The 19,632-nt window shown below is 32.0% G+C and overlaps 1 protein-coding gene across 1 annotated transcript; it reads left to right on the forward strand.

Moving 5' to 3' along the window:
- Positions 1 to 7,075: 7,075 nt before the first annotated feature.
- Positions 7,076 to 8,233, forward strand: LOC129310850 (uncharacterized). Its single transcript, XM_054952758.1, has one exon. The coding sequence runs from the start codon at positions 7,076 to 7,078 to the stop codon at positions 8,231 to 8,233; it is 1,158 nt and encodes a 385-aa protein (XP_054808733.1).
- Positions 8,234 to 19,632: the final 11,399 nt, after the last annotated feature.

Consider the following 19,632-nt stretch of genomic DNA (forward strand, 5'->3'; position numbering starts at 1 on the left):
AGATTGTCTCAAAAGTTATTGCAAATAGGCTGAAACCCATTATGAACAAAGTAGTAGGGCAATAACAATGTAGTTTTATCTTGGGGCGCCAAAGTAGTGATAATATCATTATTGCCCAGAAAGTCACTCACTCAATGAAGACTATGAAAAAAGAAGTATTGCATGGTTGTGAAAGTTGACTTGAAAAAAGCTTACGATAAGGTGGAGTGGTCGTTTGTTAATGATACTTTATGAAACTTGGGCATCAAGGATAAGTTACATTAGGTGATCATCTTGTGGATCAAATCTCCCTGCTTTTAAATTCTATAGAATAGTGAAGCGACTGAGCCTTTTCAATCTTCTTATGGTTTGTGGCGAGGTGACCCTATGTCACCTTATTTGTTTACACTATGTATGGAAAGGCTTAATCACCTTATCAATGATGCTAGTGATGAAGGAAAATGGAAACCAATTAGTTTGAACAAAGAGGGACCAAAGCTATCACACCTTTTCTTTATCGATGATTTGATTTTGTTCTCAAAAGCCTTTACAGACCAGATTGAGGTTATTAATGATTGTATGGAGAGATTCTGCTCATATTCAAGTCAGAAGATGAATAAGCGGAAGAGTAAGATGTGCTGTTCCAGGAATGCTCATTTCAATCATGCCTTTAATTTAAGAAGGAAACTCCAGGTGGGATTGATAGGGATCTAGGAAAATATATGAGAATTCCCCTAATTCACAGCAGGGCCTCTTATAATCTATTTTCTTCAATCTTGGCAAAAGCAAAGAAGAGATTATCAGGATGGAAGAAGAATTTTGTAAATATAGCTAGTAGATCTATGTTAATTAAATATGTTATTACTGCTTTATCGAGCTATTACATGCAGACTATGTTGATGCCTAAGAAACTCCTGAGAGAACTGGAGTAGCTGAACTGAAGTTTCTTATAGGGTTTGGATGAGAATAAAAGGAGGTTACATCTTTTGTCTTGGGATGTGGTAATAAGGGATAAAAAGAATGAGGGTTTGGGATTAAAGATCTAGAGAGAAACAGAACAAAGTCTTTATCTTCAAGTTATGTTGAAAATTGCTCAATAATGATGATTCCTTATAGGTCAAGGTTTTGAAAGCTAAGTATAAGTATGGTTTAGGAATGGTGCCATTAATTAGAAGGAAAAAAAGTTCATCTTTGACTTGGAGGATTATAGCCAAATGTTGGGATAAATTCTCAAATAGAGTTGGAAAAAGGGTGAGAAATGGTTATAACACTAGCTTCTGGTTTGACAACTGGGCTATTTGTGGTAAGTCGTTGATTAATTATGTGCTAAACACTTCCTTTAATATAAAGGATAGTGCTATTGATCTTGTTGACTCCAGAGGGTATTGGGATACTATGAAAATGAGGAAATGGTTGCCTAGCCATGTCGTTTCTTAGATTGCTCATACTCCAACTCTAAGAGATGAGAGGGGAGAGGATAACTTTATTTGGTAACCATTCACTAATGGTTTGTTTAACATTCAATTTGCATATGATTTTCTTTTTGTAGGTATTAAGAATCAAGCGAATGATATTTGGAGCACAATGTGACGTTGGCGAGGACTAGAAAAAATTAAAGTGCTTCTCTGGCTATTTCCTAACAAAAGAGTTCACACAGTAGAGCTAAGATTGAGTTGGGGTCTAGTGGAGTCTAGTAGATGTCCATTTGGGTGCAATATAATGGAGGATGAAATGCACATGTTTCTAGACTATCTTGATATAGAAGAACGATGGAAGGGGCTAATTAGAGAGCAATACTAGGAACAATTCAAGTTCTTGAGTAGAACAAAATGGATCTCTTGGGACCTTCATAAAGATATTAGAAAAAGTTTCACCAAAACAACTACCTTAGGATATTCTTTTTGGATATGTATGTTGGGATATATGGTGTGATAGATGTAAAAAGGCCTTTGCTAGTGAGGATGTGGAAAGGTCAAGGAATGGAACCGTGACGCTTCACAAAGCAAAGAATGATTCACAACTTGCTAAGCAAATGTTCACATTTTAAAAGCAGGCAAGTTTCGTAAATGATTGATGGATATGGCCTGAGTTGGGCTATGTGAGACTAGATGTAGATGGATTTGTGAAAAATAGTTTAGGAAATGTGATGGTGTAATTTGAGATTGGAATGCTAATTAGGTAGGTGGTTTTAATGTCTGTGTTGGTAACTATCTTGTTGCTATGAATGAGTTATTGAGAATTATATATGGTCTTTAACTATGTTAGGATATGGGGCTGTGAAAGGTCAAAGTGTTTACTGATTGTGTAGATACAATGAACCTCCTCTTTAGTTTCAACAAATATTATCACCCATTTGTGGATATTATTAATCAGGCACAATCCCTTCTTTATAGAGAATGAGATATTTCGGTTAACTATAATTTAGGGAAGCCAATTATTGTGCTCATTTTTTGGCTAAGTTTGCTTTAGATAGAATAGATGTGTTTCAATTTTTTGATCAACCCCTACATTTTTGTTTGAAGGTGGTGGATGATGACAAGGAAATTTCTTCTTGAGCTTCTTTCTTGTAAACTTTTTTAGCTCTTGACTTCAAATGTAATTCCAAAAAAAAAAACTCTCTCTTATCTATTACATTAGATTATTTTTAAAATTTATTTAAAATACCTTCTTAAAATAATCAAAAATTTATTTTTTATTCCAATTATTTTTAAAATTTTAAACAAATATAATAAAAACTGACAAAATAATAATAAGTTAAAACAAATGAGACAAAGAAAGCTTTGAGAGTTTGCTTGCTTTAGCCCTCCCCCCTTACTTCTAGTACCTTGATTTCTTTCTTATACTTCATTCGTTAAAAAATATAAGGCATTTTTAACTGAATCTCACCCCTTAGTAACATAGTTACTTATTTTCAAACTAACCCTATCTTTTCATATTTACTTCTATTAAACATTCTATAATAAATATAAAGTCATTCATCAATAGGAGCACTTCTAAAAAAAATACTCCCTTCGTTAAAAAAATGTAAGATATTTTTTGAGGAATTAGATGTTTAAAAATATAAGGCATTTTTAGTCTTTTGAGGTATAATTATTACCTTTTTTTTTTCAAAAGTTCTCCTATTGATAATAACTTTATATTTATTGTAGAGTGTTTTATAGGAGTAAATATGAAAAGATAAAGTTAGTTGAAAAATAGGTAATTACTTTATTGGGGAGTGAGATTCGATTATAAATGTCTTACATTTTTTAACAAAGAAAGTAATGATTATACTTCGAAAGATTAAAAATTTCTTATATTTGTGAATATTTAACTTCTCAAAAAATGTTTTACATTTTTGAATGGAGTGAGTATATAATTTTGACTATTTTTTGTTTGATTCATCTCACTACAACAAAACAGTATATTTCTCTCAGAAATAATAAGGTAAGAAGTTCTCTCTGATTTCCCTCGGAAAATCTCTTATATGAATGTTTTCACAAATTTTCTCTCATTTTATGAAATAGAGAGAAAATTGGAGAGAAAATCTGAGAGAAACTTGAGAGAAAGTAAGCGCACTATGGCGGGAATTTATTCTCTTGAACAATATCGAGAGAAACATTTGGCAGAAATAATAAATAAAAAACAAAAAATTGTAAAAAAAAATTTGCATAATGTTTCTCTCGGATAAATCAGAGAGAAAATTTCTCTCGGATTATTCGAAGAGAACCTTAATATTTTCTCTCAAAATAATCCCAGAGAAATTGTTCTCTTAGAATTAACGAGAGAAGTTTCTCTCAGAAAGATTTGAGAGAAAGGTTCTCTCAGAATAATCGAGGAGAAATATTTTAAAAAATTGTAAAAAAATTCTATATAATATATTCTCTCATAATAATTTGAGAGAAATATTTCTCTCAGTAATGTTTGAGAGAAATGCTTAAATTTCTCTCGAAAACTTCTGAGAGAAATGTTCTCTTAGATTATTCTGAGAAAAATTTGATATTTTCTCTTAGAATTTTCTAAGAGAAATTATTTTTTTATTTTTCAAATTATAATGAATTTTGTTAACATTGAAGTATATTTTTTTTTAGAAAAGTAAAGTAAATTAAATTACTTGTGAAATATTAACCAGGAACTAATCATCATTTTAAATTGTGAATATACATAAAAAAATCTTATATTTGATTTAAGGATTTGTAATATTAAAACAATAGAAAATAAATTAAATATATTGTTGTTCATATGTGTTATAACCTATTTGCATAATGATATAGACATTCCACTAATAACTTGTTTTTCCTAGTTCATAAGGTGAAATATATAAGTGACAATTGTTTAGTTAATTACTTGTAATATGTGTGAAATAGTGTATGTTTTGCATTTATTGTCATGCGCATGCGTGCACATAGGTATACATATCTTGTATTATATTCTCTTGGTCCCAACTTATAAAAGAATACTGGTGGTATTTTGTTATACGTAATCTTGCGTCATTTTATCTTATAATTTGAGATGTAATATTTAGTATGTTATTTTTATAAAGGAAATTTAAGAAGAAAGAAGCTTAAGGGAAGAAGTTGATAAATAGTAGTTTCTCACTAGTAATATTGAAATATAAATAATGGGCTTTTATGTATAAAATAATGTAAAATAAATAATATTTTAATAATTTTCATTGTTAATAAGAATTTTATATAAAATATAATAGTTTAGGATTATTGTGTGTGTGTGTGTGTGTGTGTGTGTGTGTTTATATAATTATGCGTGGGATAATGAGTACATGGTGCTATAGCTCAATTGGTGATAATAAATTATTATTTATATCCCTTACGTGTTGAGTTCAAAACTCCAGAAGTCCAATTTTTTTTATTTTGCTGCTACAAAAAAAAAAGTTAAACGTGAAGCAATTGAAAAAAAAAAGAATTTCAAGTTATATCTGAAATTCCTAATTTCACTTTCACTTTTACTGTAGAATTTCATTTCCCTCCCCTCTATCACTCACTCTTGCCGCCTCTCTCTTTCAGGTCATCCTTTCCTCTTCATCTTTCCTCACCTTCTTCCTCCACTGTAGCTCCTCCATTTTTTTTTCTACCTTCAACGTTCTCGCATTAGTAGATAGAGAGCTTTATCATTCGAGTTCCTCCTTCAATCTGTCAGGTACTGTTTTTCCCCTAATCCATTTTGGGTATTTGAGTCTATATATTTCTGCACATGTTTTCTTCTTATATAATATCCTGTATGTGTTTGTGTGTACGCGAGAGAGAGAGAGAGAGACTTAAAGATTAGGAAAAAGAAAACAGGATAGTGGAGTGGAACTGTATTTATTCGTGGATCGTACAGAGCTAAAGGGGGGAGAGAGAAGATTAGGGGTTTAAATTTGTTAGGCTCTTGTTGGGTATTGATAATAAAATGAACTCTGTTTGAACTTTCTTTTGTCTTCTTTGCTTTCCATGTCAATGAATTGGCCCCCACCAACTTTGTTTTTTTCTCCTTTTTATACGCATGTTTTACTCACTTGCCCAACTTTGTAGTGGTTGAACTTTCAGGAATCTCATATGGCTTTTAAACTTTATTTTTAATTGTTTTTATTTTTATTCTTATTTTATTAATATAATATCCTTTATTTCAAAAAGAAGAAGAGAGGTAGAGAAGAAATAATGGACATAGGAATGATGCATCCATCACATGGTCCCTGAAGACTTTATTCTACTTTTGTCACCTTTGTCATTTTAGATTGGACCTATAAATGAAGTTCTTGAGGTCTCCAACTGAATCATAATAGGAAAGAATAAAATTTGTCCTATCTGCAATATTATAAACACATGTTAATGAGTGTTTAAAGGATGATATCCGCCTTTCTTTTACTATATCAAGCTTCATTACAAATGTTGTAATTTGAAGTATTATGTTCTAATTTGAAGTAGGATGTTCTAATTTTTTTCAACTTAAGCACTGTCTCCCTTTTTACCAAAAAAAATTATTTTCATATTTTATCATGTTCTAATTTATGTTTCCCAAGTAAATCACACCTAAAAATAAGCTAAAAAGATATACATAATTAGTCAACAATCTCTATCAAATAGTTTGGAATTTATCAATTTGATAGAATAGTAACTACAGAATTAAGCTAGGTATTGTTCTGTTTATTTCTTATTTTCAAGGTTCTAAAATTCCATAGATATATTGTGTTTGTGTGTAATTTCAATTTAGTTAATGCTTGACTTAATGATTAAACAACAAAAATACTTGAGTTAATGATTTCATGTGAGGACTCATTAATATAGTTTAAGCACATCCTAAGTTCATGGTTGTTTTCATTTGAATCCCCTGTCACAATCTAAGAATATTAATTATTGTCTAGTAGAATAATTTACAATAAAAAAGTGACCAATTTATAAATTTTGCAAGCATTTAGGGAAGAAAGAACTGTGGCTGTGCTTTTTATCTTCCTTTAAGCTGACAACATTTGTGAAGCATAAGGATATAAGGTACATTTGTCTAATTTATGAGTTTAACTTTTTGCACATTTTTTTATGTTTTAAATTTCTAAGTGAAAATTAGGCACATGATTTGTTCAAAATTTTTATTTGTTTTAAAAGGCATATGATTTTTTTTATGTTTTAAGTTGCTACACATATTATTTGTTCAAAACTTCTAATAATGAACATGTGCTCTTAACTTTTTCATGTAAGAATATGTTTTAAGTGTTGCTGAATAAAAGTTCTATTTGTTGGCATGTAGTTCATAAATAGAGCTATCTCATGTAGTTCAAAAGAATATGTGATGAAATAATGGGTTATATACATATTTAACTAATTTATCTTGTTAGATGGAACCTCCCGAGCATCGTTATTGAGTATATAATAGAGTGGATGAAAGAGGTAAGCATACTGATGAGTTCCTTTATGGGGTGGAGGAATTTATTAGGTTTGCTGGCAAAGGGGATGAAGGAAGAAAAATAAGATGTCCATGTGTATCATGTAGAAATTTGAAGCAACACATACCATATGATGTTAGAAAGTATTTATATAGGAAAGGATTTACAAAAGATTGCTATTATTGGCATTGCCATGGAGAAAAACGTCCCTAAGTAGCTCCAATTGATGTCAACATTCACATGACCTCCAATCCGTATGAGCAAATGGTTATGGATGCAGCTAGGCCATCATTTAATGAACATTCTGTTTTTAAGGAGGATCCTAATCCTAATTCTGCAAAGTTTTATGACATGCTTCATGCTTCACAGTCTTCATTGTGGGATGGATGTGAGAATCATACTGTGTTGTCAGTAGCTGTTAGGTTATTGAGTATTAAGTCTGATTATAATGTCCCAAGTGCATGTGTTGATGAAATCATCACACTAATAAATGAGATATTGCCTGCTAATCATCGCATGCCTACAAACTTATATCAAACCAAGAAATTGGTTGGACAACTTGGTTGTGGTTATCAAAAGATTGATTGTTGTGTAAAAGGATGTATGTTGTATTATGGTGATGCAATTAAGGATAAATCATGTCAATTTTGTAAGGAACCAAGGTTTAAGGAAGAAAGAGTGAGAAAAGGGAGGATAAATAAGGAGATCCCAGCTAAACAAATGTGGTATTTACCATTTGTTCCAAGACTACAAAGGTTATTTTCATCTAATGCCACTGCTAAGTATATGAGTTGGCACATTGACAAACATCATGAAGAAGGTGTGTTGTCCCACCCATCAGATGGGAGTTCATGGAAGCATTTTGATCAAACTTATCCAGAATTTGCATCAGAGCCAAGAAACGTTAGGTTGGGGCTTTGTGCTGATGGTTTCAATCCATTTGGCTTGGGTTCACGACCATACTCATGTTGGCCAGTGATTGTTACTCCTTATAATCTTCCCCCTGGTATGTGTATGCAACGTGAGTACATGTTCTTAACAATCATAATACCTAGGCCAAGTAATCCAAAGAGTAGAATTAATGTTTTCTTACAACCTCTTATTGATGAGTTGAAGATGCTTTGGCAAGATGGTGTTCTAACTTATGATATTTCTTCAAAACAAAATTTCACTTTAAGAGCTGCCCTTTTATGGACTATAAATGACTTTCCGGCTTATGGCATGTTAAGTGGCTGGCAGATATCAGGGCTATTAGGATGTCCAATTTGCATGGGTTCTTCAAAAGCTTTTCGTTTAAACTATGGAAGAAAAACTAGTTATTTTGATTGTCATAGGCAATTCTTGCCTGAGGATCATGCTTATAGGAGGAACAAACAGAATTTTCAAAAAATGTTATAAAGAATTCACCACCTACATCAAGGTATTCAGGAGATGAATTGCACGATCAAGTTAGGGGATTCCCAAGAATAACTGATAAACCAAACATGCGTTTAGAGGGGTATCTAGTAGAACATAATTGGACTAAACATAGTATATTTTATGATCTACCCTACTGGCGTGATCTCCAAAATCCATATAACTTAGATGTTATGCACATCGAGGGAAATGTCTTTAATAATGTGTTCAATACAGTGATGGATGTGAAAGGTAAAACAAAAGACAATGAACAAGCAAGATTAGATATGGCCAAATATTGTAAACGACCATCTTTACACATGAAAGATCTGGGCAATGGAAAAATGAAAAAACCTGATGCTCCATATAGCTTTAATATGGAGCAAAAGTGAGCTGTGTGTGAATGGGTGAAAACTCTAAAGCTTCCAGATGGCTATGCATCCAACTTAGGACGGTGTGTTGATATGAAAAGTTGCACATTAGGTGGAATGAAAAGTCATGATTGCCATGTTTTTATGGAGAGATTACTTCCAATAGCATGCAATAGTTTGCCATACTCAACATTTAAAGCTTTGACACAGTTGAGCCATTTTTTTGAGATCTTTGTGCACCAACTTTACAACTCGATAGTCTTAAAGTCATGGAGTAGAATATTCCTATTATTTTGTGTAATCTTGAGAAGATATTTCCTCCTAGTTTTTTTGATGTTATGGAGCATCTACCTGTTCACTTGGTGTATGAAGCCATGGTTGGTGGACCTATACAATATAGGTGGATGTATCCTTTTGAAAGATTTTTATACACATTAAAGTGGAAGGTAAAAAATAAGGCTCGTGTTGAAGGCTTTATTTGTGAAGCTTACATTCTTGAAGAGACTTCAACTTTTTGCTCTTATTATTTTGAAACACATGTTCAATCAAGAATTAGGAGGGCTACTCGAAATGATGATAGTGGTGAATGTGATGATTATTCTTCTATTTCTATCTTCAATTATCGGGGTGGCCTCTCAGGAAAATAACTCAAAACATTCGTCTTCTCATTTCAAAAGAGCAAGCTGCCATAACATTGTATATTCTTCTCAATACTCCTGAAGTCAAACCTTTTCTCAAGTATGAATATTTCAATCTTTGATATAATGTACATATTTGCTACTTCACATTCTTAATTATATCATGTAGTTAATTAGTTTGTGTTCTAATACAGTTCTTATGAGCAATCAAGTGGTGATATCAATGAATTTCCTGATTGGTTCAGAAATTATGTAAGTTAATTTCCTTATCTTTAAAATCTTTTCAATTTTTCTCACATTTTGAAAGAAAATAACTATTTGTTCTACTTTTTTCAAATAGATTTTAAATCCTCAAAATGGGATACAAGATAAGTTGTTAATTTCTTTGGCTTGGGGTCCTAAGACACGTGTGCTTACATTCGATCAATATCTAGTGAATGGTTATAAGTTTCACACAGCTTCTTGGGCAGAAGGAAGGAAGACTAATAATAGTGGTATAAATGTCAAGGGAATAAGTCATAATGGAGTTAAATATTCTTATCATGGTGTGTTGAATGAGATTATACAATTAGATTTCACCGGTGACCTATCTCGATACTTGACAATCTTCAAATGCATGTGGTATGATCCTACAAGTCGTGGGACTCGAGTTCATCCTAAATATGGAATTGTAGAGGTTCATTCCAGAAAAAGATATACGGGAATGATGATTTTATCTTTGCCCAACAAGTTGAACAAGTATATTTTACAGAATATCCCAAATCAACTCCTAAAAAAAGATTGGCTTGTTGTGATAAAGACAAAAGCAAGGAATATAGTTGATGCACCTGATTACCGTGATGATGCACCATTTCAAGATGAAGCCAATAATCCTCCTCAGTTGATTGAGGGTGATGATATGCCATTTGAAGTTGAGGCGAACCTAAGAGATAATACTGTCCATATTGAAGAAGTCAGTGGCATAAGCGTGAGGGAGATTACTAGTGATGAAGCAATTGATGAAAGTTCTGATGAGGACTTAATTCATACTGACTCATCTGAAACTGAGGAGGAACCTCCAAGTGATTTTTATTTATCTAATGATTGATAACATATTGGTAAATCATGTTATTTAACTTACTATTATTTATTACGTTTTTTGTCTTCTTTATTTATGTTAGTTGTCTTTAACTTATGTTTTTTTTATCATGTTTTAGATGTCAGATTCACGAAGGAATAAGGACAAAAAAGGAAAAGGTCTATACAAAGAGAGACCACCTCAACCCTTAGCATCTAGGCGCCTATCATCATCACAAGGCACAAACTCTCCACCTATTATACATCATGAGCATATATCATCACCCTCCTCTACATCTCAGCACATTCATACGACTTGTAGTCCTTCCCCTCTTTCTGATACACCTTCTGATAGGAATTCACCAAATGTGGTGAGCCACGAAATAAACTCATCTAATAGTTTTATGCTTCTTGATGCTGGGTCAAGAGCAAATGATGGTCGTTTAGTTATTAGGCCGCATGGTTCTAATGAGTATTTCTTTAGATAACTTTATTTATATTAATAGTTATTAGGTCATTGCTATTAATTTTGATGACTATTATTTTTCATAGATTCTTTCCTCATGCTCCAACTGTATCTGGTATTTTTGAAATAATTAAAAGTAAATATGAGCATGGATGGCCTGAGTTTAAAAAAGTTCCAGCTGATGTCAAGAAGTTATGGTTTGGAGAACTCAAGGTGAGAATTTTTATTAAAGTTATATTCAATCCTTATTTATCATATTTATCTAACAATCTTTAACATTTATGTAGCTAAGATTTACTTGGGATCCTGCTTTTGATGGGGCAATCTATCAAATATAGAAGAAGAGAGCTGGTTCAATCTTTCGTTCATCACTACGAGACATTCATAGTGGAAAATGTAAAGGTGATTGGATGCTTGAAAAACTAAGAAAGGATTTAGAAATATATTGGAACAATGAAGAGTTCAAGAAAAAATCCACCACCAACAAGGCAAATCACGCAAAAGATTCAGGAAGCTACAAACATCGAGGTGGTCGAGTGTCACTTTCAGATTATAAAAGAAAGATGGTAAACATTTATCACATGCTCTTTACTTTTTTATTCTTTTATGAATTTCTAATTTCTTTTGTTGGAATTTTACAGGAAGATGAGTGTGGCCATGAGGTCCATTTTCCTGAGGTATTTAAAAAAACTCAATATGATGAAAAAAAAGGGGGATAGATTTTTGAGAGAGCTGAACAAACATACGTGAGTTATTTTAAGTTTGCTTAGATATTTTTTTGTTTAAAAATATTGCAAATTTTGATAATTAATGATTTATTATTCTTCATTAATGCAGAAACTCTTTGAGCAACTTCGTGATAGTCAAGACCCTACATTATCTGAGTCTGATTCCACTTTATGGATCAAAGCTGTGGGAGGCAAGAGTAAAAAAGGGCGTTGTTTTGGATTAGGAGAGCAAGTTGGTCTTCTCAACTCATATAGCTCAACTACATCCAATTATGGTGAACTTACACAGTTAAGGCGTCGTATGGAGGACATATTTCAACAAAAGTTAGATGAAAAAACCAAAAGTTATGAAGAAAGTTTGGCTAATTTTGTAGCTATAATAGAGGCCCAACAAGAAGAAATGAGAGCAATGAAAGCCACACATGAAGCTCGAGAAAAGCAATTTAGAGATGAGCTATCACAAAATCAAAAGTTCTTGAAGAAAATGATGGCTCAATTTAAGGCCTCCACCAGTCATAGTGTTCCTGCAATCGATGCCCAAGAAGATGAGATGTCTAGTAGTGATGATGGGTTAGATGATGAGTCTAATGATGATACTGATTATGAGTAGATGTTTAGGATTTTTAGTAATTTTGTTATATGTTATAACTTTTGATTGACTTGTAAAGAGTTTTATGGAAACATCTATTTAAATTGGTAGTCAAAAAATTAGTGCTGTTGCATTGGTGCTATTATAAAATGTTGAAATGTTAATGTCACAGGGAAGAGGACTAAAAGGGAACAACATTCACATCAATATATAATGTCATGTTCTCACAGAATTCTCTCAAAACCTTCTAAGAGAAAATGTTTCTCACGGAATATTTTGAGAGAGAGAGAGAGTGACCAAAGTAGCACACGTCCCATGTGTGATTTCTCTTGAATTAGCCCGAGAGAAATATGTTCTCTCAAAAAATTTTAAGAGAACTTTCTAACTTTCTCTCGAAATTGGTTGAGAGAAATTTCTCTCAGATAATTCAGAGAGAAAGTTCTCTCCGAAAATACTGAGAGAATGTTCTCTCAAAATTACCCAAAAGAAATTTCTCTCGAATTAACCCAAGAGAAGTTCTCTTAGATAGTTCGGAGAGAACATATTTCTCTCAAAAATTTCGGAGAGAATATGTTTCTCTCGGAATATCACGAGAGAAAATATTTTTTCTACAAAAATTTACTCTCTCTTTTTATTTGAGAGAAATTCTGAAAGAAATAAATTTTCTCTCGGATATCTTCACTTTTCTCTTGGAAAATGTCCAAGAGAAAAGTGTTGTTTTGTTGTAGTGTCTCAAGATTTTTGTTTAGTGATCACCCTCTGAGATTTAATTAGTTACCCATACATTACCATTAAGTGCTTTTAGAAATAATTAGCATGCAACAAGCTTGGCTATGCCAGAAATATTACTGGGTGGGGAAGTCTATTTGATTTGATGCTCCAGAAATTTCCTTTGCTCACTTTCTTTTTCTTTTTTGAAGTGTCTCTTTTCTGAAGATTTTCTTTTTTTTCACGTGCGAGCATGCCGACAGATAATAATAAATAAATGGGAAGACCCAGGGTGCGCACACAGGGCCATGAAAGATTGTGCCAAACTTTCGTAACTTGATGCAAAATATTACTCACCTACTGTTTTGTTTTCATACTTGAGCCTTCAATGAATCGATTTCCTACTACTTAATACTACTACGTACAGATATAAAAAATGCCAGCAGTATTTAAAAAAATTTAAAAATAACTTAAAAAAGAAAAGGAGGCAAAATCATAGGCGAATCAAATATATAAATATAAATATATATAATAGTGATCGATAAAGAAAAAATATTGCCATGGAAAAAGAAAAAGAAAAAGATAATGCAAAAACAGACATAAGCTAAGCTACAAAATATTACAGGAATTGATGAAAAATACATTGATGGAGGCTGTTGCCTATTGGTGGTGGTAAGATGTGGAGGCCGGAAGGGGAATTTTTTTTAATAACAAACAAAATTATATTAACAATAAAAAGATTAAGATACAAGGTTATAATTTAGAGTTTTACAAGAACAAAAATTCAAATTCAGAACAAATAAAATATTCCTGAAATAAAAAATAAAAACGTGAAATTAAGATTTAAATCTCCTGAAGTTGGAACTGTGAATTTTAATGAAGTTTTTCCCTTAAAGATTGGAAGAAAATATTTTATGTTTTTATAAAAAATAATAAAATGATGAAAAATATTTAAAAAAAACTTTACAAAAATTCACACATCTCAACTTAAAAAAATTTAAATTCATGGAGATGAGTTAAATAAGAAGATTAAATTAACTGCCGCACTGCCGCACTTGTTCTGGAAGCTCTCTTTAACCAATTGTCGTTTCCTTATGCAATGTAACTTCAAAGCACGTGGAATGACACTTTGAACCCTATGAGCCAATTTAATTATTATGTATGAGTAAAGTATTTCAAACTCGTAATAAAAGACTAAAATTTTTTCATAGTTAGATGCACAAAATGAAATTATTTAATCATTCTTTATCCTAAAATATTTCATATTAAAAGGTGGAAAATCTCGAGTGCAAATTAAATTGATATATAGCTAGTCACAAATTGCAACAAATGATTATATGCGTATTAAGTTTAAATTATATGTGTATTAAGTTTAAACTAAGTTTCCATTGAATGTCATCCTTAAATGCTTTTTCAGTCACCTGCCTTGTATAGCTTAATATCTCTGCGTACCCAGGAAGTTAATAATTCTCAGGATGAATTGCAGTAATATTATTATATCAACATCATTCATTGTTATGCTAACACAGATAGACCCACTAAGCAGGACGCACTGAAAATAAATTAATTAAATCAATAATATTAGAGATACGTTCGTTTCATAATGAAACCTTATCTTTTAATTTAAAATATTTTATATTTTAAAATATCAAACCACCTCAAAAAAATATATCTCATAAAGCACGTATGATGAATGAAGATACATGACACAATTTGCGCAATTTATGTTGTCTCTTAATTTCATTCTTCTTTGTAGTGTACTCATTTATCTGGCAATCAACATATCCATTCATAAGTCTCCGAAAAAGACTTCAAAAATATCGAAAGAAAATGTTATTAAAAATAAAAGACAATACTCCCTCCGGTCCTATTTATAAGTTATTTTTACCAACCTCATCAATATCAATACAATAAAAGTACAAGGAATAAAAATAAGTAAAATTTCAAACATGCCTTTATATAATAAATTTAAAAAGTAATGTCCTGTTACTTTTTCTTTTTCATGAAGAGTAATTTTAAAAATACCTCTCAAATATTATCTAAAAAGACACATCATGACTTATAAATGAGACCAAATATACCTTTTAAAATGGGATTTATAAACGGAACCGGAGGGAGTATTGATTAATTCGTACACACGTGCATGCTGACGATAATAAGAAATAATGATAAGACCTAGGTGTATGCGGGTCCATAAAAGATTGTACCAAACTTTCATAACTTGTTGCAAAATATTCTGCACGTACTGTCGTTTTCATACTCAAGGCCTTCGGCGTATCAATCGTCAGCTTAATACTACTACGCACAACAAGACATGACGCGAGCAATATTTAAAAGAAATTAAAAAAAAAACAAGAACTTTGAAAAGAGACAAGGGAGATAAAACCATGATTACATGTAAAAATTAAGAAGAAATTAATATAGAGCAAGTAGCAAATTGTAAAACATGATTGCCAAATCCTTGTAATTATATGTGTATTAAGTTTAAATTAAGTTTAATTCCATGGAATATAATGGCATCATTAAATGCGTTTTAATATCTGTCAACTGCCTTTGTAGGTTTCTATCTCTGTGCGTGCCCCAGGGAGCTAACAATTCTCCGGAAGAATCAGTAACATTATTATATTAGCATCGTAAATTATGTTCACACATAGATATAGACCAGCTTTGCAGGACGTACTGAAAAGAAATTAACTGAACCATTAATCTTAGAGATACGTACGTTTCATAATGCAATCCTTTCAGTTCAAAAAGGTTCAACTCTAGGTTTAGTACTTTAAAATAAGTAATCATTTTTATAAAATCAACTCAGACATCAGTAGACTCATTCCATTATCCTGCCTTTTTCCTTGGATTATGGAGTCAACAATCCTAGGCAGAGCCTGCCAGTCACATCATTCCATTCCATTCCGCTTCTTATTCTTCTTCTTATTATTATTTTTGGGTGTTTTCTAATTTTAATTAATTCTATGAATCAAATCATATTCTTCTTCTGAATTCCCATTTCCCAATCCCCATTCTGCGCCCGGAAATGAATAAGCAAGCATTGTCTGGTTTGGTTTGTCATGAGAGAAGAGAATCCTTAATTAATCATCTGAAATGAACCGCATCCATCAGCTTTCCAACACCCACAAAAAGACAAAACACCCGTACGTGCATGTGCCGACAACAACAACAGCATTATTATTATTATAATATCAGACAGATGCGTTTGCGTACAGTGCACGCCATAAAAGACTGCACCAAATCGTACGACCGGACTTAAGATGAGAAACATGTTGGGAAAAAATTCACTGAAGAACCCTAGATTAGAGGTAATAAAAAAGAAAATTTCTGAATTTTTGAAACATTACTACAAGCATATAGTATTGAATTAAAATTAAAATTCACTAAAAAATTACAAAATTATCTCTCATTTAAATTAATAAAATAAAATTATTAAATAGATGTAAACACCATGACGTGCATACAACACCCATGATGCAAACACACAGTGAAGTTTCCTAAACTTTACTACATGACTTGAAGAAGGGTGATTGACGATCAATTTTGCCAAAGAATTATCGACGGTGACTAACAATAGTAGGAGCATCCCATACTAATAAATATAGAAGTCAATGCTTCGCTTTACAATAGTTCTAAAAGTGTTGGCTAATATGTATATAAGTAACATTTTGTAAATATTACAATTAATTACTACTTTAAGCAACCTATATTTGACAACACTTAAAAATGTTGCTTAATATAGGATAGGCAACACTTTTAAACTGTTGAATTGCATATTTGAAAAAATTAACATTAAAATTGTTGCTTATAAAATGACTTTTTCCATAATATTTAAAAAAATGTTCCCTTTCTAATAGGCAATAATTACATAAATCTTACTTTTAAATGTTCTTTCTGACAAAATTTAATAACTGTTACATATTGCATTTTCCTACATAAAAACCATTTACTTTTACATTTTTTTAATATTTTTTGTAATACTTTTGTTAATTAAATAATTAACTAGTCAAATTGAAAAATAATTTTAAAAATTATCTATATATAAAATAATTTGCACCAGATGACTTTATAATGGCCTTGAAAAAGTGGTAAGAGTTATTCCTAGATTCATTGAGATTTAGGGTTCAAATACCAGGTATGGATGGAAATTTTAAATTTTTTTATTTTACATATACACAACCATTCTTAACTATTATCTATTACAATATGATATGCAACATTTTAGAACTGTTGTAATATATTGACATGAGAACTGTTGCTTATTTCTAAGATATAGGCAATGATTTTTGAAATATATGGCAATAAAGTGCGAAAATTATTGCTTTTTATACTAGTTGATACTGGAATATATACAAGTTTAAAAAATGTTACCTTTATTTTTTGGCAACAATTTTCAAACCTCTGGCTACAATTCTCAACTGTTGTTATAAGAGAAAAATGTTGTAGTGCCTCCTAAAGTTCAAATCCTACTAACCTATCACCATCACTAACACCACATCCCTCATAATCCTCAGTCAAAAAGAGGGTTTCTTAGGTCGTTTGCTTGAAGAAGAACCATTGACAACGTGGGAAAAAGTAGGCACTAGCACAACTATATAAGTTAGTCATCTCTTGATTTTGATAGTCATTGCTTAAATCTTTGTTTGAGGTAAGGAAATTTAATCTCTTGATTTGGATAATCGTCTCTTATCAGAAACCTAGTTCAAAAGTTTGGCAAAATTTTAGTTTGAGATAGGTTGTTATAAATCAGCAAAGTTAGAATTAATGAATTGTTATAAACAGTAATGGTTAATTAGCCTACTGGGTTATTCATTACACAAATAGGAATTGTGATCAAGTAAGGTTAGAAAGATAAACTAGTTAGGTTAAAGAAATGAACAAGTACTTGAGATTTTTATAGTCACTGAACACTTCGAATTGTGAACCATAGAGATAATGCCTCCATATCTTCAAGGTAAACACCACAGTTACTAATTTAAGATCATGAGCTGGGTAATTTTCCTCAAGCGATCTTAGTTGTCTAGACACATAGGCCACAACTCTATCATCTTTCATTAACATACATCCCCATCCCTTTAGTAATGCATCAGTGTAGACCATAGATGGCCATTTGGGATTTGGAATAATTAGCACTGGCATTATAGTCAACTTTTCCTTCAAAGTCTAGAATACCTCTTTACACTTTTTACTTCATACAAATGGTTGATCCTTCATCGTTAGCTTACTCAAAGTAGAAGCAATATGAGAAAACCCTTAGATGAACTTCCGATAATAACCAGTTAAACTCAAGAAACTTCTTATCTCGATACCGAAGTTAGTCTCTCCTATTATAGCACTGTATTAACGTTATGCGAGTCCGCTGCTATGCTATTAGTAGAAACAACGTGACCTAAAAATTTTACTTCTCATAGCCAAAATTTGCATTTGCTCAACTTGGCATATAACTTGTGTTCTTTCAACACCTGTAGTACTATTCTTAGGTGTTTTGCATGCTCTTCTTCATCTCTGGAATATATCAAGATGTCATTAATGAAAACTACTACAAATTTGTCTAAGTAGGGTCTAAAAATCTTATTCATATAATCTATGAAGATTGTAGGTGCATTCTTCAAACCAAAAGGCTTTACTAAGAACTCATAGTGCTCGTATCTCATTCTAAAGGCAGTCTTAGGCATACCATCTGCCTTGACCCTCAACTGATGATAGCCAAATCTCAGGTCAATTTTAAGAAAACAACAACTTCAACTAGTTGATCAAGCAGGTCATCAATTTATGGCAATGGATATTTATTCTTAATTGTCATTATTGAGCTATCTGTAGTCAATGCACAACCTCATACTTCTATCTTTCTTCTTTACAAACAACCCTGGAGATCCTCATGGTGATACACTTAGTCATATGAATCTCTTCTCTAACAACTCTTCTAACAGCTTTTTCAGTTCTTCTAATTCTGCAAGAACCATGCGATACAGAGCCTTAGAGATAAGCTCGGTACCCAGTACTAGGTTAATAGAGAACTCAATCTCCCTTTCTGGTGAAAATCCTGACATTCGATCATCAAATACTTTTGGAAACTTATTTACTACACCAATTTTGTCAATCCCCTTATCATACACTTTATGTGTGGAGCAATAAATCATGAAGGCTTGACAAACCTCTTTCACAGATTTCTCCACTTGGATAGCTGATAAAAACTTGGGAGTCTCATAACCCATTATTGATAATGACTTATCAGGATTAGGGGTAATAGTTATCACTGTGCAGACTGGTAGGGAAACTATCTTTCTATTATAGTCTAGTGTCGCACAATTGACAGACAACCAATTCATCCCTACTATCACATTAATGCTACTTAAAAGTAACCAAATTAGGTCAATAGTAGTGATTCTATCGCCAAACTTTAACTTTTATTTCAAATAAGCTTGACTGGTCCTCATAGATACACCAGCTGGTATAGCTGGTGTAGACACATTCATCAAAGATGGCATTTCAAGTACATACAAATTTAATCTTTTTGCACACTCATCAGATATAAAAAGAATTCATGGCACCAGAATCAAACATAACATCTATTTGGTTACTACTGAGTGAGATTTTACATCTAATTAGCTTTGGTGAAGCCTCGGCCTCTTTTCTAGTCATGGTAAAGACTCGCCTTGGATAATCGATCTCTGGTCTGGAGCAACTATGTTCTCTTAATAATACTTAGCTATGTGCCCTACTTTATTACATCGGTAGCAATCCTAGCACTACCTGTGGTGATGTCTCCCACATTTATTGCATTACGGAGCTCTCACTAGTATAGTAGCAGGTAAGCTGTAGATTTCTGCTAGGATGTTT

Source organism: Prosopis cineraria, unplaced genomic scaffold (assembly GCF_029017545.1).
Source record: "Prosopis cineraria cultivar Desert tree isolate PC_DT_omini unplaced genomic scaffold, ASM2901754v1 PC5, whole genome shotgun sequence".
Taxonomy (NCBI): Eukaryota; Viridiplantae; Streptophyta; class Magnoliopsida; order Fabales; family Fabaceae; genus Prosopis; species Prosopis cineraria.

Coding starts and splice junctions, on each gene's coding strand:
- LOC129310850 (XM_054952758.1), top strand. CDS start 7,076: ATGACCTCCAATCCGTATGAGCAAATGGTTATGGATGCAGCTAGGCCA.